The sequence below is a fragment of the Tupaia chinensis genome, unplaced genomic scaffold (genome assembly GCF_000334495.1).
Source record: "Tupaia chinensis unplaced genomic scaffold, TupChi_1.0 Scaffold000010_1, whole genome shotgun sequence".
NCBI classification, from domain to species: domain Eukaryota; kingdom Metazoa; phylum Chordata; class Mammalia; order Scandentia; family Tupaiidae; genus Tupaia; species Tupaia belangeri.
This window is the reverse complement of record NW_006159440.1, coordinates 1,590,393-1,615,561: the sequence shown is the minus strand read 5'-3', so window position 1 is coordinate 1,615,561 and position 25,169 is coordinate 1,590,393. Positions and strand designations below refer to the sequence as shown.

At 40.7% G+C, this 25,169-nt stretch overlaps 1 protein-coding gene across 1 annotated transcript in view; it reads left to right on the top strand.

Moving 5' to 3' along the window:
* CNTNAP2 (contactin associated protein 2) overlaps window positions 1–25,169 on the top strand; it is a 1,579,711-nt gene that overhangs the window by 823,406 nt on the left and 731,136 nt on the right. The window contains exon 13 of the mRNA XM_006139900.2: window positions 16,418–16,618. Within this exon, the coding sequence (XP_006139962.1) occupies window positions 16,418–16,618 (201 nt within the window). The remainder of the gene's footprint in view (window positions 1–16,417; window positions 16,619–25,169) is intronic.

Genomic DNA, 25,169 nt, shown 5'->3' with positions numbered 1-25,169 from the left:
GGAAAGAATTAAACAATAAGGTGTGGTTTCTGGGAGCCTTCCTCTGGCTTTTCCATGTGCTTACTAGCTCCATCTCTGTTACTACGGAGTGTCAGAGAGGGAGGGAGTCTTCCAGATTGGCTAGTATGTTTAGCTTCACTTACAGTTATGGAAATTAAGTCCAGAGAAGCTGAGGAACTCAGTAAATGTACTGTATTTTACTGCCATGCCCCCCAGTTTGTGAGTTATAATCTGCTTTGGGCTGTGACTTTAGGAGCTAGACGTGGCTTCTTGGGTGGCAGAAGTCCCAGGCTGTCTTTGCATGCGTCTCACACACCTCACCATACCCCAGTGAATAAGGCTCTCTTCAGCAAAAACAGTAGCCTTTGATGAAGGCTTAAATACCTCATAATGAATTAGCAAAAAGCAGGTATAAAGATATGTAAATCAAACCACAGGAGCAAGAAAATGCTTTGAAATCCTTCCTAATCTGCTTCTTTTCTTGGATTTCACCTCCTCCGTCCTGCCTCCATCTACCCACAGCATCAAGACAAGGTCTGGGTCTAGTCCCACTGCCAGGAAGGGAGGGTAGAGATTCACCAACAGAGTTACTACTCAGCTCTGAGCCCAAACAGGGCTTTCAGAAACTCTTAGCACGATAGCAATTTGAAACAGAGAAAGGGTTTTCCTTGTAAAGATAGATTTTTATCATAGTCAAAATCATAAAGGATGCTATAAAATAATAATATGATTCTTTAAAAAGGGAACCTGCCAAAAAACACATTCTTATCACACCATAAAGTGAAAGCCTTTGTGGTGAGAGTGAATGAAAAAGAGAGAAATGAGAGATGAAAAGAAAGGAAGAAAAGGAGTGGAAAATAAAAGACAACAAGAAGAAATGATAGTAATGTGAAAGTAAGAGAGAAGAGAGGAGGATAAAAGCAGAACCCATGAGTCCGCTCCACACCTCACTTTCGGGTGGGCGTCAGTAGTAAAACACGGGCCTCTGTGAGAGTGACCCACGACAAGGTCTCAGGTCGAAATGCGAGCCTCCAAGTGCAAGCCAGGCAGCCCCTTGTCCACACTCTGGGGCTGGCTAGGCCTGGGGTGGGGGCGGTATTGAGATCCTGTTAGGAGTACTTTCTATTTTTCTCTCTCCTACTCTCTCTCTCTCTCTCTCTCTCTGTGTCTCTCTCACTCATGGAAGAAATAAATAACCTTTTTTAAAAATCCAGAGTAAAGGGAGATTATAGAAATACCCAGACTGGGGAGCAGCAGATGGCGTAATGGCTATGTTGCTGGATTCCCATGTAGTTGACCGCGGTTCAAGTCCAGGACCCAGCGGCTTAAACTCATGCCAGGCCCATGTGTGCATGTGTGCCCAGGATCCCGAGAGGAGAATGCAGGAGAAGGGATTGTGGCATGGCCATCCCCTCTGGGGGGGTGAGTTCTCACTTTCTGTCTCTCTGTCTTTCTGGTGAGCACACGTGCCCTATAGCAAAGCCCCCTCCAAAAAAAGAAAGAAATACTGAGACTGGGGCCAGCAGGTGGTGTAGTGGTTAAGGCATTGGACTCCCACGTGGATAACTGTGGTTTGAATCCTGGACACAGGGCTTAAAAACCACACTGGCCATGTGTGCGAGCATGCCCAAAATCCCAGGAGGAGATTGAAGGAAAAGGGATTGTATTGAGACCATGCCCTCTAGGAGGATGAATCCTCACTTCCCCTTTCACTGTCTCTCTCTGGGGAGCACACATGCCCTGTGTCAAAAATCTAAAAGAAAGTAAAAGGAAAAGATAGAAAGGAAAAGAAAAAAAAAAAAAAGAGAGAAATGCCCAGATATCTCAGGGAGCTAAGATAAGGAGACACGACAGTCAAGATCCGAGAGAAGTTTGGCATCAGCCCCTTTAAGTAAAGGGATTATTGATATTCTTCGAAACGTTCTCTATTCTTCATGTGCCAGTTACTCTCTTACAACAGTTATAGTCAGTAAACTTTTTATGAATTCTGTCCTTAAGTTTGTGGCTCGCGTCTAGATTTAGTAACCCTGATCTGTATTTACCATCTCTTAACCTTGGCATTCGAATGACTCACCAATTTATGCATGCAATTGTATTGTTACGCCTTATTTTCCAATCTTCAAAAAAGCATCGTTTGGGAAATATTATGCAGGCCTGGTTATAAATGTGACTCTATTCAATATGTAACTCATACTTAGGAATTGAGAAAGTTTCAGGATTTTTATAGGGACATTTAAAAACGTTAGGTGGCTTGAAGTATTCCCTACTGATGTACATCATCTCATTTGAAATAATGTATGCGATGGAAGCAAATGATCTACTGAAGAGCGTTCTTCATCTTGCTTTCCATAATAACTTACAGCCTTATCTCATTTCTCAAAATGCTTTTCCAATTACAGCCAGCACTTGCTCATTTGAGTGCAAGGTGCTCTTCCTGCACAACTGCTGCCGTGCCTTTGCCTTCCCACGTCATTACCCGTCCTGAGACCCTCCTCAGAATTTGGAGCTGCTGAGTGTGGGATGGAGAGGGCAGTGAGGTTGTAGGAAGGATACCTCATGTCTGCCTGTCAGGATCTTAACACGAGTTCCTGGGTCTCAGTCCCCTTTGAAGACTCTCTCTGTGTCCTCTAAAGTTGGCATGCCCGAGACCTTGCCCTCTGCTTTCTTTTCTTGATCACTTTCTAGATGTTTCCCTTGAGCCATTGCATTCATTTCCACAGCACCCACAACTCTTCTTCCTTTTTTTTTTTTTTTCTCCCCAGTTGTTTTTGTCTTAGGGCACATGCATTTGCCGCGAGGGGGGCCACACTACAATCCCTTCTCCTCAATTCTTCCAGAATCTTGGGCATGTCCATACATGCACCTGTTGTGATTTTGAAGCCTCTGGGTCCAGGACCTGAGTCGCAGTTGATCCTGTGGAAGCCCAGTGACATACCCACTATGCCATCTGCAGGTCCCAACATTCACAACTCTTTTTTTTTTTTTTTTTTGGGGGGGTTTTTCCTATAGGTGCAATGCCCCCCCCATTTGCTATAGGTCGCATGCGCTCGCCAGACAGATAGGGAGAGACAGAGAGACAGAAAGTGAGAAATCACCCCCTAGGAGGGATGGCCATGCTGCAATCCCTTCTCCTCCATTCTCCTCTCGGGATCTTGGGCACGCACACACACACGCCCAGCGTGAGTTTTAAGCCACCAGATCCAGGACGCAAACCACAGTCGACTACGTGGGAGTCCAGCGACATAGCCATTACGCTAACTGCTGGTCCTCCAACATTCACAACTCTTATGCCCCAGTAGGTTACATCTAATTGTTGACATGGAATCAGACTCTCACTGTCCCTTAGATCTCAAATCCCACTTGTTCAGAATGAAACTTTTGATTCTCCGCCAGTAAATTTACTTGTTTAAGCTAGAACACTGACAGCTTATTCACTTCTCTCTCTGTCTCCCCCACTACCTGTCATGTCCAATCTAATCATTTCTATTTTTTCTATTAAATATGTTTCAAACTCATCCACCTTACCTCCCTACCTCACCCTAATTCTAGTTACCATCACCTCTATTCCAGACTTTCGGGTCTTACTCTACCTGTATGCCCTCTAATCCATTTTTCATATAACGGCCAGAGTGATCTTTTAAAAACAGAAATGTGGTTGTGCGGCTTCCCCATTTATCCTCTCCCTGCCAGACTGCACTGTGCAGCTGTCGTCTCCCAGGACCACTGTGCAGAACGTCTCCTCTCCGCCCTTAGCCTGAGCCCCACCTCGGTGGCTCTGTGTGTTTGTGGAATCCAGCGGGTCCCTTTTCTCTGTGGAGCCTTTGTACCATCTGTCCCTTCTCCATCCCTCTCTTGCCCCTGGCTGTCTCTCTGGACTCACCCTCCACCACTTGCTTTATCATGTTTTAGGACTAGTTCAAACAGCCTTTGCTCTGAGACTGCCCATGGGCCCCCTAAGGGGATCTTTCCTGTTATTATTTACCACTGTAGTCAGTTCATTTCCTAAAAATCACCCGTCCACTGAATTCTTATTTTATTTCTTTTTCCTATTTCATTTCTATTATACTCCTTGAAGGTCAAGGCCATGTCTGTTTTACTGACTGGGAACAAGCAGTTGCCTAGAAACCCAGAATGAGCAGAACATACTTACCACATTTACCCCCGTTCTTCCTGGGCAGTGGGGCCTGGCTGGGGGCTAAAGTGGGGACTTCAGATTGGCCACTTGGTAGACACCTATTTTCTGCTCCAACCAATTAACACTCTGTAGCACCCTCTCTGGGTGTTGCCCAGGAGCAATGCTCAGGGCTTTTTCGGGCCTGAGAACTTGAAGCAACTCTAGGTCAGGCAGACGCCAGGGTTGCAGCGACCTGCGTGAGAGGCAGTGCAGAAGCCTGTAGAAGGTGGCATGGGGAGAAGAGCTCTAAGATCAGTCATGGCCTTGCCTGAGGGAATAAGCCCCCTAGGGAAATAGGAGTGCCATTAGACCTTGCCCCTGCAGTGGGGCATGGCATGTAAACCGCATGCTCTCTATTGGCACCCTGAGTTGTAGGCCTCCCCAACATCTGATATTGTGGTTGTCAGTGCACAGTCCTTTTACTGAGTTTCTTAAGGGTATTGATAGTGTCTTTCTCTTATGTTTGCCACCATGTGGGCTGAAGTGGCTGTGACCGTGTAGAAGGCAGTGCTGCAAGAACCGCCCGCCTGCTTCTGCCTTTCCCTAAGCACAGAGCAAGGGCTAAATGTTTCCTGGTGCATAAAGTTGAGGGATAAGTGTAATTAAGTACCACCAATTAGCTGACGTAAAACAACAGAAACTTATTCTCTCACAGTTGGAGGGCCAGAGGTCTGAAATCAAGGTGTTCATAGGGCCGTGCTCTCTCTGAAGGCTCCAGGGGGAAATCTTTTGTGTTTTTTCTTAGAGAGTTTTTGTTATAGGGCACGTGTGCTCACCAGAAAGAGAGACAGAAAGCGAGAAATCACCCCCCAGGGGGGATGGCCACGCCGCAATCCCTTCTCCTCCATTCTCCTCTTGGGCTCTTGGGCACGCACGCATAGGAGCCTGGCATGAGTTTAATTCACCAGGTGCCGGACTTGAACTGCAGTTGACTACATGGGAGTCCAGCGACATAGTCATTATGCCAACTGCTGGTCCCAACTCCAGGGGGAAATCTTTTCTCACCTGCTCCAGCTTCTGGTGGTGACAGTCCTTGAAACTCCTTGCCCTACAGCTGAGTCACTCGAATCTCCATCTTGTCATCACAAGCTATTCTCCTTGTATGTGCCTGTGTCCAAATGTCCTTTTCATATAAGGACACCAGCCATTGGATTAGGGCTCACCCTTATCCTATAACCTCGTCTTAACTGGATTTCACATGCAATGGCACTATTTCTAAATTAGGTCACATTCGCAGTTTCCAGGTGGACACGACTTAGTGATGGGTAACACCATTCGAACCAGTGTATTAGGCTCGCTTAGAGTCACTTACATCAGCTGAGACTTCGAGAGTATAAGTTTTTGTATATTTGAACACAACTTTATACTCAAAATTATGGATAAGATAATTAAATTTCGGAATTTAAATATACCTGCACAAGAAATTACAGATGTTTGTGAAGTAGTATTATACTTAAATTATCATTCCTTCTTCATGCAGGAAATTGGAGCACAGTTGTGTCGAATGCTCTTCTGCCATCCTCCACTGATCTGTCACATAACTTAATCACTTCTCTGGAACTGTCAGCTCTTCATTTTATTCTCAGAGGCTTAAACATTCGCATAAAGCAAAGCATTTCTTTCCTCCTTTCTGTAGGATGTTGCTTTTGTTGAGGGGTCAGCAAACTTTTCCTAAAACATATTAGACTTTGTGGGTACACAGTCTCTTCCACAACTGTTCGACTCTGCCTTTGAACATTTATGTATTTCTTCCCGGAGAGAGTGAGATACATGGGGTGCGGGTGGGGCAACTCCTACAGGAGCCTTGCCAGTCTACCCCCATCCGAGCCAGCGCAGATCACGAATGTACACACGTGGGCCCAGCATGCTTAAGGAGACCCCAGGGTGGGAAACTAGGACCTTTACCCATGGGCCCGACGTCTCAGAGCGCTGTGTTACTGCTAAAACATTGCTTCATCTACCCTCACCTCAGCCTTTTCTCCAATGAGGCAAAAGTAATCTGTAAGCAAATCAGTATAGTCAAATTGCAATAAAACTTCATTTACGAACACCAGCGACAATTTCATGCAATTTTTTTTTTTTTTGAGAGAGGTTTTCGCTATTGGGCGTGTGCACTCGCCAGACAGACAGAGAGAGACAGAGAGACAGAAAGCAAGAAATCATCCCCCAGGGGGGATGGTCACGCCGCAATCCCTTCTCCTCCATTCTCCTCTCGGGATCTTGGGCACGCACGCACATGTGCCCGGCGTGAGTTTTAAGCCACCAGGTCCGGGACGTGAACCGCAGTTGACTACATGGGAGTCCAGCGACATAGCCATTACGCTAACTCCTGGTTCCCCATTTCATGCAATATTCAGGTGCCACAAAATATCATTCTTCCTTGGACTTTCCCACCCTTTTAAAATTTTGAGTCCTGATTCCTGCCAGCCTTGCCCCTTCTCTTTTGTTGCTCTGCGGGCCTCCACTCGCGTTTCTGGCACAGAGCATGTTCTCCACGGTTACAGGCTCCATTTCTATTTCCTCCTTCCCTGCGCCACCCGCCCTCCTCCCTATCATCTATAATGTCACTATGATTCCGAAATAAATACCCGCTGCCTCTAAATTATATTTGATCATTGAACTTTGATCATCATTAAACATTGATTAGTATTTATTTATTTATTATTTGGATTTTTGCTATAGGGCACATGCACTTGCCAGACAGAAACAGAGATGGGGGAGTAAGAAATCACCTCCCAGGTGGACAGACATACTACCCTTCCTTCTCCCCTCAGGATTTAGGGCATGCCACTTGGCGCAGGACCCAAATTGCAGTCAGCCCTGTGGGATCCAGCCTCCTTAACCACCAGGCTACCCACTGGCCTTGAATATTGATTATTTTCATCATCATTTTATTTCCTAAAAATTTGAGGAAGGTGATATAGATCATGGCTACTCATGGGATAATCATTCCCTTATTTAGGGCTGGAAAACAGTCTTAATTTCATATACACAATAAATATGAACTGTGATGTCTCTCTCTGTCTGGCGAGCGCACGCACCCTATAGAAAAAAAAACCTCTCCAAAAAAAAAAAAAGCCAAAAAGAAATAAAAATATATATATGAACTGTGATAAGTCCCTGTCGTTACCAGCATTGTGACTTTTCTCTGCTGAGTAATCAGCCTTCAAACATACCCAGAATTAGACCAAGCACTGCCCTGTATCTCCCTCACCCATTGTCACTGAGTTTCTGTCCATAGCCGGTCTCATTTCATTTGTGCCTCTCTCTTCTGCCCCTTGTGAAATTATTTTGAAACAAATCCCAGACATCATTGGATATTTTATTATGTGTCTCTTAAAGATAATGGTCTTTTTTCAGACAATATAACCACAATCACGTTATCGTATCTAAGAATAATAAAATGTTCTTACTGTCTTTAAATATCTAGTTAGTGCTCATATTTCAATAGGCTGTCAATCATAACATAACAGAAAAGTTTAAGTCTTTTATATATAGCCATTCTCTCTTTTTCTTTCTATCCCACTTTTCCTCCCCTTACAATTTATTTGTGGAAGAAGCCAGGTGGTTTGCCTGTTGTATGTCCTACACTTTCATACACCATTTTCCCAGTGGTGTGGTCTGCAAGTGTGATCAGGATCATGTGAATTGCTTTGTGAATAATATTGCGTATTTAGGGCCAACAGGTGACGTGGCGGTTAAGGTGCTGGACTCCCACATGGTCGACCACAGTTAGAATCCCAGACCTGACAGCTTGCTTTCTCACTTTCTCTCTTTCTCTGTGTTTCTGGTGAGAGCGCATGTGCTATAGCAAAAATATAAAAAGTAATAACAAATAAAATTAAATAAACAATTCTCAAAGTAATAATAATAATGATAATATTGCCTAGTTCATGAGTGTCCTTCCATTGTGGGGTCCACAATGTCTGGGTGTTGGTGTCCTGTGATCCTGGCAGTTGTTGATGCCCATTAAGGTCATCATTAGTGGCTGCCAGACATTGATGTTCTGATCTTCATTTGTTTCTCAAATACTTAAAATACATCTCTAAAGAAAAACGTTCTCTCTTCACCTAGTTGGTTGTCCTCTTCACCTAGTTGGTTGTCCTGAGTTTTTATAGGATGGATAAGAGAAAAGTTTGATTATTTTCCATTATTTACAAAGTTTCAAAACGAGGTTCTTTGCTAGCATTCACCAAAGATGACCAATGAGACTTGATGTTTCTTTGGTGTTATGTGTTTCAGCTAGTGCAAATATTCTTCTTGACAATCACATTGTCTCATCTTTCACCAGTAGGTGTGCCTTCCAGTTGGCCTTGAAATCATTTTACCATGACCTTGGTAGTTGTCCTTTCTTCCTTTGGGGTAAAGCAGGATATTCTAAGCTAACTTTTTGCCCCACATCTGGAGGCTGCCAGTTCTTCTCCGCACCGCCTACTTTGCTTCATTTGGGGTAGGAACACCATTTATTTACCTTTCAGGAAACCCTCCTGTTTTACATGGGAGAATGTAGCCCTCTGACACTATCACCAGGTAGAAAATAATGGGATAAACCAATCCAGCCACTCTGATGCTCCCAAAATTGGGACAGTAGGTCCTTTTTCTTTGAGCATTTGGAATGTCACTGTATTATGTTGCAACACAGAGAGCAACAACACAGGAATATTCAAGAAACCAGCCTCATTTGGGGTCTACTCTGAGGCCTTCATAAATGTGGCCTTTAGACTTCTTATCCACTATACACATATACGGGTTATGACAGACATTATATTATGCTCATAAAAGTCTTCTAGAAATACTTTATAAGCAAATGTCAATGAATTAGTGACATCTTCGGCATTTAGAGATGAAAGCAACTTCACAGCGCATTTTGTCTAATACCACATTTTTACTTGAGGTAACTAAAGTCTTGAGATTTCAAGTGATTTGTCAAAGTATGAACTTCTGCAAAATTTAATTCCCAAACCATCAAATATCTAGTTCATTGTTTTATACTGCATTGTTTTCTATCATATCTATTGGCTTGTGACTCTATCAGGTTGAGCCTTAATTATTTTAATCATTGTCCATTCCAATGATTTTTAGGTTAATAGTTCTTCCCTTTCTTCCTTCTTTCTTTCCTTCCTGTCTATTTTCCTGCCTGTCTCTCTCTCTCTTCTTTCCATCAAATTGATTGTTATTCTCTTAATAGTCATTCCCTTAATAGTGAGTAGCAAGTTAAAAACAAAAAAAGTTCAGATAATTGCCAGGCCTGCTGCATAAAATCAAACTGTTCACTGGGAATATACAGTAGTCTCTATGCCCATTTCCAAGTCCTAGGTGGGTTTTTTTCTGGCACTATTTAAAAGTTACTTTCTTTCATAATGGTAATAATGAAAATTCAAAAGGTTATTTTCTTATTTAGCTAAGAAGGGGTGATAATCCTTTAGGCCACAGAAACAAGCACCACTTACTGTAAATTAGTCACCTTCGTGCTGCCAATACACTGACATAGTAATGACAAAATGATGATTTTTAACAGCCACTTTATTGTCTCCCTGCATTGTGCCAAAGATCTGACTTATTTTTTACATTTCCCCGAAACAACTAGATCTTTTTGTTTTGTTTTGTTTCGTTGCAGGGCTTGTGCACTCACTGGAGAGAGAGAGGGACCCCCCAGGGGAGATGGCCATGTAGCAGTCTCTTCTCCACCGTTCTCCTCTCAAGGTTTTGGGCACACACATGTACTCTGTGTGCTTTTCAAGCCTCCAGGTTCAGGACTTGAACCGGGAGTCAGCCAAATGGAATCCAGTGCCTCACTACCTCCACACCACCTGCTGGCCCCACTAGATCTGTTTAGTTTCTACATCTGAAGGTTGTTAGCTCAGCATCTAGGGACATGGCCATGTACCCTACTTATGCATTAAACTCTGCCTGTGTCTGCATGGCTTTCAAGTAGACAGATGGCTGGGCCAGGCACCTTCACTTTATTTTTGACACTAATTCATGAATTCCATCAGTATTTATTAAGCATCTGAGTACGAATATCATGAGCTGTCAGGCAGTAAGGATTAAGCAATGAGAATTTCAGGGGCCCTAACAGAGTCATGGCCACAGCACATATGTTACATACACGATACGGTGCATGCTAACACAGAGGTAAACACGGATTGTGAGAGAAGCAGATGGAGATGGTCAACTAATCTGTACTTGACCTAGCATTAGGGGTTTGGGGAAGTGGTGGTATTTTCAGAAAAAAACACCTAGAAGCTGAGACCTAAGGGAATAAAAAATAAAGCTAAGGCAGATGGGAGTAGTCCTGGCATAGGGGCAGAGTTTGCCCAGGTTCAAGGTGCTTTAATATTTTAATAAATCCCAGAGAATTGGGTTGAAAAGTGAAATCTCCTAATACATGTGCACTTCTGTTAAAATAAAGCAAGAACACCTGTTTTGGCCCTTTGAATTTGTTATCTCTACTATCTTCAGGGTTTTCCTTTTTCTAAAAAGTTATTTCTAGCTAATTATCCTCACTAGGAACATAATCCGACTGTCTTGCTAATGTTCCTTACAATGGGGGCTGCTTCAGTGGCTAGAAACTGAGCTAATGGGGAAAATTAAATACTTAAAGGAGTTGATTATTCGGGGGTTTTCTCCCAAAGTGAAAAATGTCACTTTTTTTCTCATCAAAAAATCTTAAGGACTAGCCAGTGGCCCAGTAGATGAAGTGGGCTTGATCTCACATGGCTGACCACAAGGTCTGAGTGCCAGACCCAGCAGCCTGAGAAACAAGCCAGGTACCTAAGCTTGTGTGTCCAAAATCCCAAAAGGAGGGAGAAATTGGAGAGACTGGAGAGAAGAGATTGTATTGACCATTTCCAGTGGGAGAGTGCTTTCTCACTTATCCCCTCTTGCTCTTCCTCTCTCTTTCTCCAGCGTGTGCATGACAAGAATCGTTAAATAAGCTTGGTATCGAGGTTGTAAAAGGAAGAAAGGGTCACAACCCCTCAAAGGAGAAATCACTTGTATCGCAGGCCTCAGTGTCCCCAAAGATGTGAATTGCCTGGATGGGTTTGATCTTCCCGAGTCTGAGAGGGCAGTGATGTGAACTACGGTCAACACGAAAGGAAGGCCCATCCTACCAGAGAGTCCGTCCTATTGATAACGAATCAAATGGTCACCTTCTATTGTGTTTTCGGCTGCATCAAAGGTCTTCCAGGTAGAAACGTCAGCAAGAATGCAGCTCGGCAGGTTAGCCTGTTAGGACTTCATTTTAAACTAACTGCTAGCTGAAAATACAATTCCCCAACGACAAAAATGTATGTAAAGTGCAACCGAGGCCACTAAAGTAAACAACTGGCCTCGGTCGTAGTTGGATTCGTGACTGACAGGCTAACGTTTATTACTTGGATTACTCTGACGATTATCTGAAAATGAACATTTGCTTTTTTAAGGTTGTACTACAATTATCTATATTATAAGCCTTTTTTCCCAGTAGGTCTTCGGTGGCTTGACACATAGGTTATTCATCCTCACGTGCTCAGGGTCTAGAACCATGCCTGGAATACAACAAGTTATTCAATAAATGAAAGTGCATATACTTATGACTCTGCTTACCGTGGGAGAAGACTGAGTGTGTACACACGTGCCACAGGGTAATCCTTATCCGACTGTACAGCCCGGAGAGGAAATGGTGATGGTTTGAAAAAGCACATTGTGTCTTAGACATAGTTGTAATATGTATTTTAAGGCGTGTTCAGTTATTTCTTCCATGAGAGAAAGAGAGTTGGAGGGATAGACACCCAAAGCGGAGTCTTCACACTGTAGTCCTCAGTCCCAGCCAGCCCAGGGAGGTTCTGGGACACAAACCCAGGACCATTCCTGTAGGGGTCCGCTTATATTACCACTGTGTCCCCGCCTGCCCCCACGTGCCTTAGGCTTGTTTTTATGTTTCTCTCTTTAAAATCCTTTCAGTTTAGTAGCTTATAGATATTGTATGTGAAATATCAAATTCTACATGATTTTATCATTTCTTTTTCAATAGTAAATCATATTTCAGATCCGTTTAGTGATATAACATGAAAGTTAAAGCAACATGCTAAACTATGTGAAATAAAAAACATTTTTCTTTTTGGTTTTTGAACCATTCTTAAGTTTTTGCCATAGGGCACATGAGCTCACCAGAGAGAGGGAAAGCGAGAAATCATCCTCCAAAGGAGATGGCCATGCAACAATCCTTTCTCCTCCATTCTCCTCTTGGAATGTGTGACCATGTGTGAGTGCATACTGTATGGTTTTTAAGCAGTTGGGTCCCAGTCTCGAACCTCAGTCAGCCACGTGGGAGTCCCGTGCTTTAACCATGTGCCACCTGCTGGCTCCTATAAACCATTCTTTAACATAAAATCTCACTATTCTCTGTTTTAGGATTCTATAATTTAAAACATTATTTGTTTCACCTTTAAAGACTTCCTAAATGTCGACAACATGGGAGTCTAGCGACATAGCCATTACACCAACTTCTGGTCCCTGAAATTATTATTTTTTTTAAATCTTAGATTTCTTTTTATCCCATGAGTGAAAAATGGAGAAACAGAGACAGACAGACAGACAGACAACATCCCAAATAGGATCTTAACTCCTTGATTCACGCCCAGCCTCACCAACCCTGGATAATGGGCATGTACATGCCATGTACTCAGTGAGATTCTGGGTGAGAACCTGAAACCTTTCTACATGAAACAACTTTGTAGACCCTCACATTTTACTTCTATGTCACCAACCAGCCCTATAGAGTACATTTTTTTTTTAACCAAGTGTATGCAGTAATTTTAAAGTATGTATTTTTAGATACTGGGAGTATTATCTTTAGAGGTTCATGGAATAATCTGTCAAGATCATTTATTTAGTCTGCAAGTTTGAATTTAGATCAGCATCTAATTACTTTTATAAGCAACAAGAATGAAAGAGTAACATTTTCTTGCTACGCAGTGTAGAAAACTTGTCACACAGATGAACTCTTGACTATCAAATACACATGTGCTACATCTCTTCCCAGTGTGAGAGAAAAAGGAAAGGGAAGATTAGCTTGTCTAAGTATTGAGATAAATGTAGTCAATAATTCCTGCTATATTGTAAAAGAATTTTAACATTTCTACAACAGAACAAAAACATTAACAAATACTCTTCTTCCCAGAAAATGGCTAATGTTTTCCTAGAAAAAAAGACGCACATAAGCTCCAAATGGTTCTTCAGGTGGGTGAGAATGATCCGCCATCATTTATACTTGTTCATGGCACTTGATTTGTCACCCCTCTTGGGGCTGGAATTGTGAGCCTGAAAATAATCAACCTTTTCCACCACCTCCAGAACGTCATCTGCACTTTGAGCTCATTTCCTCGGTGTATCCTGCAGTGCGCCATCTGCTTTGCATACCTTATTCCTCTCCACGCGATTAAAGCTGTTTCTATCACCCGAGCTGCATACATGACCAGCAATTATGGGATGCCTCCAACAACCACAGCCTGCCAAGGAGAAACGCCATTTATAATATTAGCATCTAGGCTTACAGAGATAGTGTAATGCTCATATGATACACATCTGCAGGGGTAAAAACCTTAACAGCAAATTTCTAATCATGTAGATCATGTTAGCAGGATCACAATTACTGAGGAAACCTTTTTCTTGAGAGAGAGATTTTTTTTTTCTGTAGGATGTGTGCACTCACTGGAGAGAGAGAGGCAGACAGACAGACAGAAAGTGAGAAATATCCCCTTCCCCCAGCGGGAATGGCCACACTGCAATCTGTTTTCTTCCATTCTCCTCTAGGGATTTTCGGCATACAACACATGCATCCAGCATGAGTTTTAAGCCACTGGGTCCGGCACTCAAACCATGGTCGGCCACATAGGAGTCCAGCACCCTAACCACTATAACACCTGGTGGACCAGAGAAAATCTTCCAAGCGAAATAATGATCTATAAATTTATGACCTTTAAAATTAATGTATCTAAAAGGCTGATGGAGCTATCAAATAAAGCTTTATATAAATAATTTAAAAGCTATTGTAATCTAACATTATGCTGGTCTTTCTACCTGAATGTTTGATAAGCAATTTTGTATAAATCAGTTAATACTTTACATAACTAGAAGTGATAACTAAGAAATTATTTTGTAAATTATTCAGTAAAATACATGTAACCTTGGTAAAATGACCAATATTTGCTAATTATTTTTTTAAATCTGGATGTTCACCTAAAGTTTATCTGAAATAAGGTACATCTCATTTGTCTCAATAAGAAATATTTCTGGTTCATATTCAACACTAAGACTACGAGATATAACACGAGGCCAGCAGATGGTATAGTGGTTTACTTTGCTGGATTCCCACATTGGCAACCATGGTTTGAGTTCCGGATTCAGGACCCAAGACTTGAAACTCCAGCAGGGCGCATATGCATGTGTGCCCAAGATCCCGGGAGAAGACTGGAGGAGAAAGGATTGTGGCATGGCCATCCCCCTGGGGGATGATTTCTCACTTTCCTTCTCACTGTCCCTCAGTCTCTCTCCAGCGGGGGAACACCCCCTAAGGCAAAAACCTCTAAAAAAAAAAAAAAAAGAAGAAGAAGAAATATAACACCCTCTATAAAGTGAAAGCCTACTTATGTACCCAATCCTATTCTTTCTCAAACAGTAGACTATCTTATTGATAAGTCAGTTCTTAAACTTAACAAAAATGTCATCATACAGTAAATGCCTCTCTTGCTTGCATTTTCCACTCAATATTCAGGTTTTGGAATTAACCCATGTAGATAAATATACTTTATTTATCTACAAGGAACAGGAGGGAACAGAGGCAGGGAGGAGCCCATCCTAGATGGACTTCAGCTATGCTAAGGACTTTTTTTTTTAGAGATTTTTGCTATAGGACGCATGTGCTCGTCAGAAAGACAGAGAGAGACAGACAGAAAGCAAGAACTCACCCCCCAGAGGGGATAGCCATGCTGCAATCCCTTCTCCTCCTAGGATCTTGGGCACACACGCACATGCGCCCAGCGTGAATTTAAGCCACCAGGTCCAGGACCCGAACCACAATCAACTACATGGGAGTCCAGCAACATAGCCATTACACCAACTGCTGGTCCCAAGGACATTTTTTTTTTTTTTAAACTCTGGATAGGACCCATTGCCAAGGGAGAGCTTTCAGCAGAGAATCAGAAACCGACCTACTAGGGGAGGCAGTGGGGACAGGGGAAGGAATTTCATGGAAAATGCATACTATGTAAAGCCTATGCATGGATTTCAAAAATTTTTTCCACCAAAATAAACTTATATTTTAATTCCATTTATCAACTTTTTGAAGCTCCCTTATATTCAGAAAGGCTCGCACTCGCTGCCATGTTGAGCCAGGTGTGTCATACTGGGTGGGAAGTAGGGGATGGTAAGAAGGGGGGAGGAGACGGGAGAGGTTAATGGGGCCTGAGGCAGTGTGTATGTGTTTGTGTGTGGACGGGGACAGTGCTCAACTTCCCAATATATATTGAAGAGAGCAAGCGAGATCCATTGGCAGGTTGCATGAAGAGTTGATTCATGGTGAGTCCAAAGCTTTTGTACCGAGAACTGGAAGAATGCAGACCTTGTTTACTGAAATAAGGCTCCATGAGGAGGAAGTCCAGGAAGTCCCTTTTAATTTACAGTGTGCTCTGTCTCTCATTCTTGCCTCTTCCTTCCTTCTTTTCTTCTTTGCAATTTATCAGTTGAACAAATTCAGTTGATCTACAGAATTTCCCACAGTGTAGATTTCATGAATCATTTTCCACTGGTGCCATTTAGTGTGTCCTTCTCTCCCCAATATTTTCTGGAAATCTGAAGTTCCATCTACAAGCCTGGTGAAATCCGTGCTTCATTTTTCATTTAGGGAAGTGCAAATATGTTTCTACTGAAGAATGAAGGGTTACAAACTCAGGAAGTTGTGATCTAATGGGCTTTGCTTTTTGAGCTGTGGACGTTGGAGCACCAACCAGATACACGAACTGTTTTGTTTTTAGGTGGTATTTTGCACTTATTAAAATAAAAATATGACTTTCCTCTTTGTCCTTATACGCTGAACTTGGGTATGAAAAAGGGCAGGGGTTTCTTTAAGAACTGCTTGCCTTAATTCTGTTCTCCACCAGTTCAGTGAAAACACAAGAGTGTAGCTCAAGTATTTTCTGACATTGGAAGACCATTTGCACACTAATGACCCATTGACATGGCCCCTTCTTCTCCCGGCAGAGGACAAAGTGTGGACCATCGTGTCTCACGACTTGCAGATGCAGACGACGGTGGTAGGCTACAACCCCGGAAAGCACTCGGTGACGCAGCTCGTGTACAGCGCCGCCATGGACCAGATCAGCGCCATCACCAGCAGCGCCGAGTACTGCGAGCAGTACGTCTCCTATTTCTGCAAGATGTCGAGGCTGTTGAACACCCCAGGTAGGCTCAAAACGGAATGTTACTTTCAATTACTAGCTTTGGTAGTGCTCGGAATGACTGAAACAATCCAACAGGTGTGACTTGTTGTCTTATCGTCTATGCTTCAATGTGCAGGCGGCTATAAACGAGTAAAATATAATCACTTGACTTGTTTCATGGGGAATGAAGCAAAGTGCGATAAAAAATCCATTGTTTGGAACTTACAGATTTTTCAGCTTTATGTGCGTATTTGTGCAGGGGATGGGTACCACTAGGGCTTAATTTTCAGTAGTTGCTTTGGGCAAGAGTTTAGCAGAGCTCCTTCTAAATAATGCTCCTTCAGTCCTTCAAGTGTCTCTGCTGTAGATGAAAGCACTCCAGTGTCTGCAGGCAAATGGCATATAGACCAGCAATCAGGTTTGGAGGTCTTGGTTGTCTATAGTCATCTAATAGTTTTAAATTTTCTATAATGCCTTTTCAGACATAAGAGTGTATGTGTGTGTGCACGCATGCACATGCATACATGTGCACGTGTGCCCAAGATTGCATCAGAAGTGTAGAGAATAAAGATATTCCAAAGACTATACTGGACAAGACAGTATACAAGTGGGACCATACACTCTGGCGGCCTTGACAGTAAATTCAATATGTCGACAGAAGCTACATCTGTGGGTTTATAGGCTAACTTGTGCTTTGAGGCAAAGAAACATGGGTTCATAATTTTTAGCCTTGGCACTTTCCAGGTTTGGCACGTTGGGAGAGTTACTTGGACTCTTTAAAAAAAAATGTTTATATTAAATGACCAAAATTGTATATATTTCTCATTTACATGTTTTAAAGTGTGTATACATTGTATAATGGCTAAATTAAGTTAATTAACATGAGTTATCTCATTTTTTTGCGGTAACAATGCTTGAAATCGACTTTCTTAGTAATTTTTAAGACCCTAGTACAGTGTTAATAGCTATAGTCACCATGTTGAACAATAGATCTCTTTATATTAAGTGTCCATTTATGGTCTTTTTCTATCAGAGATTATAATTCCCTTTTTAATATGATTATGAGAAGTTAAAGAAGAAATATGCTAAGATTTACACGGTATACTTAAGGTATACTCTGATATACTTAAGGTCATACTATTAATAAGTAACAAGTACTAAACTGATTAAAAAAATATATATTAAGCAACTTTGGAAGTGACATGGTGCTATGTTGGAGACCAGTGGGCTATCTGATACCCCTGAAACAGTATTGAATTGCATGTGAGGCGGGGAGTAGCTTTCAGAGTTATAAGCAAAACAGTATACAAGGTTGTGAAGATCTGAGAGTTTTCTATGTCTCAAGACTTGGATTAAAAGTATAGACAGATGCAAAGGAAGCAAAATGTGTGAAATGTGAAAATGATTGGTTCAGATAATCAGTGCTTCCATTGTTTGCAGGAAAAGATCATTGTGGCTGGGATGTTGAAGTAATGCTTCATTAAAAGGCAGAAAGACAGTTCTAGGTTGGTGACAGTGAAGGTAACAGTCTGGAAGACAGGACATGAATATGAATAATCCTTCAGGTCCTGGCGAGAGGTAGTTTGGCAAAAGGAGAGAATGCGTGCCAAAGAACAATAAGAAATAGATTGAGAAGTGAGGCCGAGAAAACTGTGGGGGAAAGTAAGTGCTGTGCTGAAGAGTTGAGGCTTTATCCTGCAGGCTGGTGTTTCTTGGTCTTATGTGTATTAGAAGAACCTGGAGAAATTAATGAAACTTAATTGCTGGGTCCTGTTTTCTGATTCAATAGGTCTGATATTTGCATTTATAATGAGTATTACGAGCTGAATTGTGTGCCCTCTCCCACCCCCCCCCACACACACATTCATATGTGGAAGCCCTTCCCTGTCATGTGACTGTATTTGGACATAGGGTTTTTAAGAAGTAAATTAAGGTTAAATGTGGCCATATGGCAAGTTCTTAATCCAATATGATTGGTGGCCTTATACAGAGAAAAGGAGATCTCTCTTTCGCTCTTTTGACACAGCAAGAATCTGGCTACATACAAGCCAAGAAGAGAGCCCTCACAAGAAACTGAATTGCCAGCACCTCAGTCTTGCACTTCCCAGTCTCCACAACTATGAGAAATAGAAGTCTGTTGTTTAAGCCACAACAAGTCTATGGTATCTTGTTACAACAGCCTGAGCAGATTAAGATAGGAAATTCCCAAGTGCTGCTGATACCCCTAGTCTAGAGCCCATGCTTTGAGAAACACTTTTGTGAGCAATGGAGAGTTTTAAGGGTCATAGAGCTCAACTGTTTTATTCTATTCACCTTCACTTGTAGTTGTTTATTTTTGCACTGGATCCTGAGTCCAGGACTAGGAATCTCAGACAAGGTCCATAGAAAATTGAGGGTGCTAGGATCAATTAGTAAATCTCACCAACTTGTCTTCACTGTTTCATGAGTGAGTGCACCTTACTGAAGCTCTTTGCACAGATTTCAGTTAATTAGTCTTCAGTCTTGGGTTGGGGGTAGGGACAAATTGCTGACCACATAAAACTCAGTATCTTCAGCTTTACTTTCTTCCTTTCTTCTATTAAAGTGCAAAGTTTTCAAAGTCAATTTTCACTTTTTGAGTTTTGCTTTAGTGGTTAAAAAACACAATATAATTTTTTTCAAATAAGTTCGACTTACAGTTTAGAGAATAAGGAGAATAAGGTTGTATGTGATAATGTCTACTGTCAGTGCTCCTGGTCTTCAAATTCAGTGTCTTTGATTTTCTTGCTGATACCCTTTGTGTCTTCCCTTCAGTCATCAATAAGACTCACACGCTTACTGCTCTGCTCTTTAAATTTTAGGATGTAGAGAACATCAGGACAGGGACAGAAGGTCGTGTGGCTGGATTCCACATGACCGATTCCATAGTTTAAGTCCCAGACCTAGCAGGTTGAAAATTACTCCAGGTGCATGTGCATGCATGCCTAAAACCCCAAGAGGAAGATGGAGGAGAAGGGCTCATGGCGTGGCCACCCCTTCAGGAGTGATTTCTCACTCCTTCCCCGTCTGTCTCTCTCCAACAAGTGTGCATGCCCTATAGCAAAAACAAAGCAAAACAAAAGCAAAAGACAAACACACATGCACGCACACATACATTGGAACAAACAGGGTGAACTTGTTCTTAAACAATATTTTAGTCACAGTTTCTTTTGTGTTGTCGGAAAAGTCATGATGCATTTTTGCATAGAAAAACAGAAAAAAAAATCATGACTTTCCAATAACCCAATAATAACAAGATGAACATACATACTTCTCTTCAACCTCCAGGCACCCTTTTAGGGGATGAACTGCTGAACTGAAATTAAGAGTGGTTTGTATTCTGTACAAAAGAGACACTGTTTTCTTTTAGTTTCCAAATATTCAGACATCATATTTCCAGGTGTTTGTGGATTATTATTGCAGCTATTAGGTTGTACTTTGAGAATAAGTTTATCATATGCTTCTTGTTTTTTAGACACCCTACATGTATCAAATATTTTATTCACATAGGATATGTACTTAAAATATTTACTTATTTGAATGAAATGAATAATATATAGCTTTAAATAATAGCTCATCTGGGGGCCAGCAGGTGGCATGGTGGTTAAGAGTGCTGGACTTACACATGACTGACCCTGATTTGAGACCCAGACCTGGCAGCTTCTTTCTCACTCTCTCACTCTCTCACTCTCTCTTGCTCTGTCCCTCTCTGGTCAAATTAAAATACACACATACATACATACCTCATCCAATCATCAGGCAGTTGTTTTTAATCCTAAGTATACATCAGAATTTTTTGATTGCTTGTCAAAATGTTGAGTCCATGACCTTTACTCCCAGGGTTTGATAGGACTTGGTTGAGGCCCATCAATATTTGCTTTTAACAAACATCTGTGGATAAGTCTGTGAACCATAGATTGAGAAACACTGTCTTTAATTTGTGGCATATATTATAGTGAATATAAGCCTACCCTTGTGTCATTTTGCACATTCCCAATTTCTGTTTTCTAGGCTAAACTATAGAACAGCTGATGCAAGGAAAAGGAGGGGTTGACATAACAAGTTCCCTGTATTATTGTATTTCGTATATGTCAGAATGAAAAAGAACACAATTTAATAAAAATCTTTAATTTGCTTTTTTTGAGGTGCTAATGTTTGCTGTAATTGTTGTGTGTGTGTCTTTTCTCCTTCATGGTAACATTCAATTTTAAACATCCATTTCCTCATTCTTAACTAAGACTGAATTATATTGGAACTTCTGTAGTAGTACTCATGACATCTGTTTGAATGCAAAGTATATTCATTATAGTCATTGCAATTAAAATGAATATCAAATGAGTTTGTAATAGCTATGCACTTAAAATGTTATTCTTTATTTTAAGAGCCTTACCCTCAAGAGTTCATTTGGGGTTCTGTGGTTTCTAATGATACTTATGATAAAGAGTCGATATGCATATGGACCTCCTTTTTATTTTGACAAATGTTTGTTCGTATCACACCATTAACTGGCAAATGTGGAATTACTCATTATTTCCTTACAGCTTTTACATGGTTAGTTTATATGGACTGCAGTGTTATTTCTTATATTACTACAAAACTTAAAATGGAATCTGTTTTAAAATAACAGTTTTGCTATTCTTTATGGTCATATTTATTGGGTTTTTGGAAAAATCATGACATCTTTGTCTATGCAAAAATGCATCACAACTTTTCCAATGACCCAATATTTTAGCAATTTAACTAGTCACTCAGTTGTCCTTAATCAACTTTATGAAAGAACATTGCAGCTAGACAAATAAAAGTTACTTTCTTCCATATGGAACAGTTCTTTAGTATAAGGCCTACTAATTTGAAAGTGATCAAATTAGTTCTACCCAAACAGAGAAAACCACTAATGGCTATCTGAAAGAATGTCAACATGCTTTGTATTTTTAGCCCCAGAACTGTAAATACAATAATCTCTAAACTTTTGAAAGACAATAACCACTAGACAATGAACTCAAGGACCTTGAAAATGTTATTTTGATAAATCAGGCACTAAGAAAAAGTTACATTAGATCCTACCTGAGTAAAGTCTTAGCAATAATCCTAATTCTTTTAGATGATCAAAAATGTTTCTTTACATTTGGATAAGACCTTTAGGTCTACTTCTAAATGTTTATTTGTGTGTCTTAGATTCACTGTAGTTATATACTTAATTTATGAATCAGATTATATTTTATCATTAAGAATTTTCTGCTGAATTATTTATTTCCTACATATATAAAGATTTATTGAACTGTAGAGGTATAAAGTTATGTTTCCTATTTTTCTGACTATATTTAGTGCTGTTTTGTTGGTTTCCTGTGTTCTTTTCTTTTAATTTTTCAATGTAGCCTAGTTCCAATAAGTCATACTTTTATTGCTTCTTTTGTTGAAAGAAGCAATATAAATTATCCATCCTTTTGGGTAGTTTACTATTAGACTTTGTATCTATTGAAAAGGAGTTATGCTCACAATTTTTGCCTGCAAAGTAAGCTATGTAAAATTCAATATACTTTGATGATACTAAACTGTGATTTAGTGGCATCCAAAAGACAAGAAAACATGACTCTGGCATTGAAACTTATAACCTACATTTAGCAAAGATTTCTAAACTTTGGTGCAGTTATCAAGAAATTGAACTTTCTAAGTTGGTACTGTGCACCAAGGTGTTTAACTCTTGAGACAGTGTAGATTAAAAATATCACCTGATTCTAGCTTTAGACTATTTTCAGTAAATGAAATTTATTGTGACAAATCACCGTATCAATCAAAAGATTATCTAATTATTTTATCCAATTATTGTATTAAGATTGAAGAATAAATAAAATGAGACACACAAGATAATAATCACTAAGTGGTAAAATTAGAAAATTAAATCTAGTATTTTTCTACACCAAGCAGGTAGAATCTGCATGGTGGACATGAGTTAAAAGGGACAGAGTGGTAGCAGGAAGAAGAATTGGAGGCTATTTCAATAAAATGGAGAGAAGCAGAGGAGAGCCTCTATTGGGATAATGAGTAGGGGAATCAATCAGACTTTTATTAGTGTCTCCTGTGTATCAGGAATTGTGACATATATGCTGAGAAGAATTAATACAAGTTAACCAAAAAAAAAAAAATGGGAAAGGGAATTTGAGGTTAGAGATGTCAGTATGTTCATCAATTCAGAGATGCAGGTCAAGGAACATAATACTTTAAAAAAAATAAGAGAAGTCATAATGGGTGAAGTGGAAAGCTTGAGGGTGAGAAAAATCAATCCAGTTTCTATATAATATAGATTTAACTCAAGAGGCAAGGAAATGATTCCAAGTAGAAAACTTCTGGCTGTTTCAAGGAGAATGGAGTGGAGGAAGGCAGGGAAGGTAGAAAGAGGCCATCTGCCACAATGGTGAGACTGGAGGCCTGGAGGACCCACTGGGACACAGGAGAAAAGAATGTTTCAAATTTTAGCTGGTAAAAACAACAGACTTTGTGATTACTTACATGGGGAAGTCTTCAAAAAGTTCATGGAAAAAATGTGTTACCTAGGGAAAAGAATACACGAATTTCAAAAGATTTTTGCATCAAAATAAATTCATACTTTAATTCAATTTTTCATCAACTTTTTGACACTCCCTCATATATAGAGGGTAAAGGAGGAAGATAATTCAAGGTTAACTCAAATTTCTGACTTAGAATAACAGGCAACAGTTCTAGGGCTTACCTAAAATATCGCTTACTAAAGAAAAATTGGAGAATTGGTGATCATTTGACTTTGATGTGTGAAGTGATGTCACTAAGGTTTCTCTGCCTATCCATGATGATCCATAGAGTAAAATCCTTTCAGTTGACACATACAAAAATATTAATTATTTCTCTTCACTGAAATTTTTTTGTCTCAACAACTAAAATAAAATGGGGCATGCCCATAGCCGGGTGGCTAAGGGAACAGGATCCCATATAGCTTACCACAAGGTTCAAATCTTAGACCTGGTGGCTTGGAAACCACACCAGGCATGTGTGTATGCATGCCCACATTCCAAAACAAACCAACAAAAAAGGATAAAGGAGGAGAAGGGATCAGAGTGTGACCATAACCCATGGGATGAGGGTGTGTTTCTCTTTCTCCCTTTATTACTGTCTATTTCTGTCTTTGGTGAGTGCAGGCAGGTACCCTCTAGGGAATTAAAAAAATAATAATAAAAGAAATGAATAATGTCATTAGGACACCAATGCTTTCATTTCTTGTATTTGTACTGAAAGATCAGAGTGCATAAAATTAAGGACATATAATCAATCTCAGTAATATAGCAAAATTTCCTTTTTTTTTTTTTTTGAGAGGTTTTTTTCTATAGGGCGCGTGTGCTCACCAGACAGAGAGAGACAGAGAGAGAGAAAGCGAGGAATCACCCCCCGGGGCGATGGCCATGCCGCAATCCCTTCTCTCCTCTCGGGATCTTGGGCAAGCATGCACACGCGCCCAGCGTGAGTTTAAGCCACCGGGTTTGGGACCACCGGGTTCGGGACTCAAACCGTGGTCAACTATGTGGGAGTCCAACGACATAACCATTATGCTACCTACTTGTCCCAAAATTTCATTTTTTCTTATGCAAAACATTTTGTATTTTGTGTCGCTTCCTTGGTGGATTTGGTTTTATGATACCTATTTGAGACAAGAAAATAGCAGGCTAGACATTTAGTACTGACAATTAGGCAATTAGGCAACAGATTATTTTTGAAGCTGGAGGGTCGGCCATGTCCAATCAAATAATGCTTAACCATTGCACTAAGGAGCTGACCAGCACAGACAATTAAATACTCCTGCCAGGAAGTATCGTATGTGTGTGCTCATATTTTATAGACCAAAGCAAGGAACATGCTGGGTCGCCCTAACTGTAGGTGGGGAGAACACAATCTTCCAATGTACCTAGGAGTGAAAATAGAGTGGATGTCTGTGAACAGTTATATTGCCTCTGTAAGATGACTCAGAGAGGCCTTGGGAGGATCAAAATAGAACATAGAAGAGAAGGATATATAACTCATTAATGGAACTGTAAAATAGTGACCAGAGCTATAGAGAGAATCAGATTAGGAAAGTCTTACAATGGAGAATCTAAGGGAGGGGAGTGTTTAATAATAAACAAGCAAAGACAAAAAAGAGGAATAAGAAAACTCATGAGATATTTAAGAGAGGAAGCCAGCCCTGGAAGCTGGCTTTTGGGTGTTCTTGAGTTTGGTGGGTAGAGCCACTTAAGAGAAATGAAGAAAGGAAAGAAAGTGGAGGATTTCAAATAGTTTGATAGTAATGAAATGACTAAATGCAGGAGAGCTTCTTTGAGAATTTTTACTATTTTTAAGGACGAGGGAGTTCTCTATAAATTAATAAATGTAGGAGGCATTGGAGAGGACTAGGGCTAGAGATATAAGACAGGAGAATATATTGGGTCTTCAGGAAAGTCATGATGTGTTTTTGCATAGAAAAGCATGTCTTGACTTTCCCAATGACCAAATTATAGGTTGCCTGAAAAAGAACACCTGCTGAGAAGAGAGAG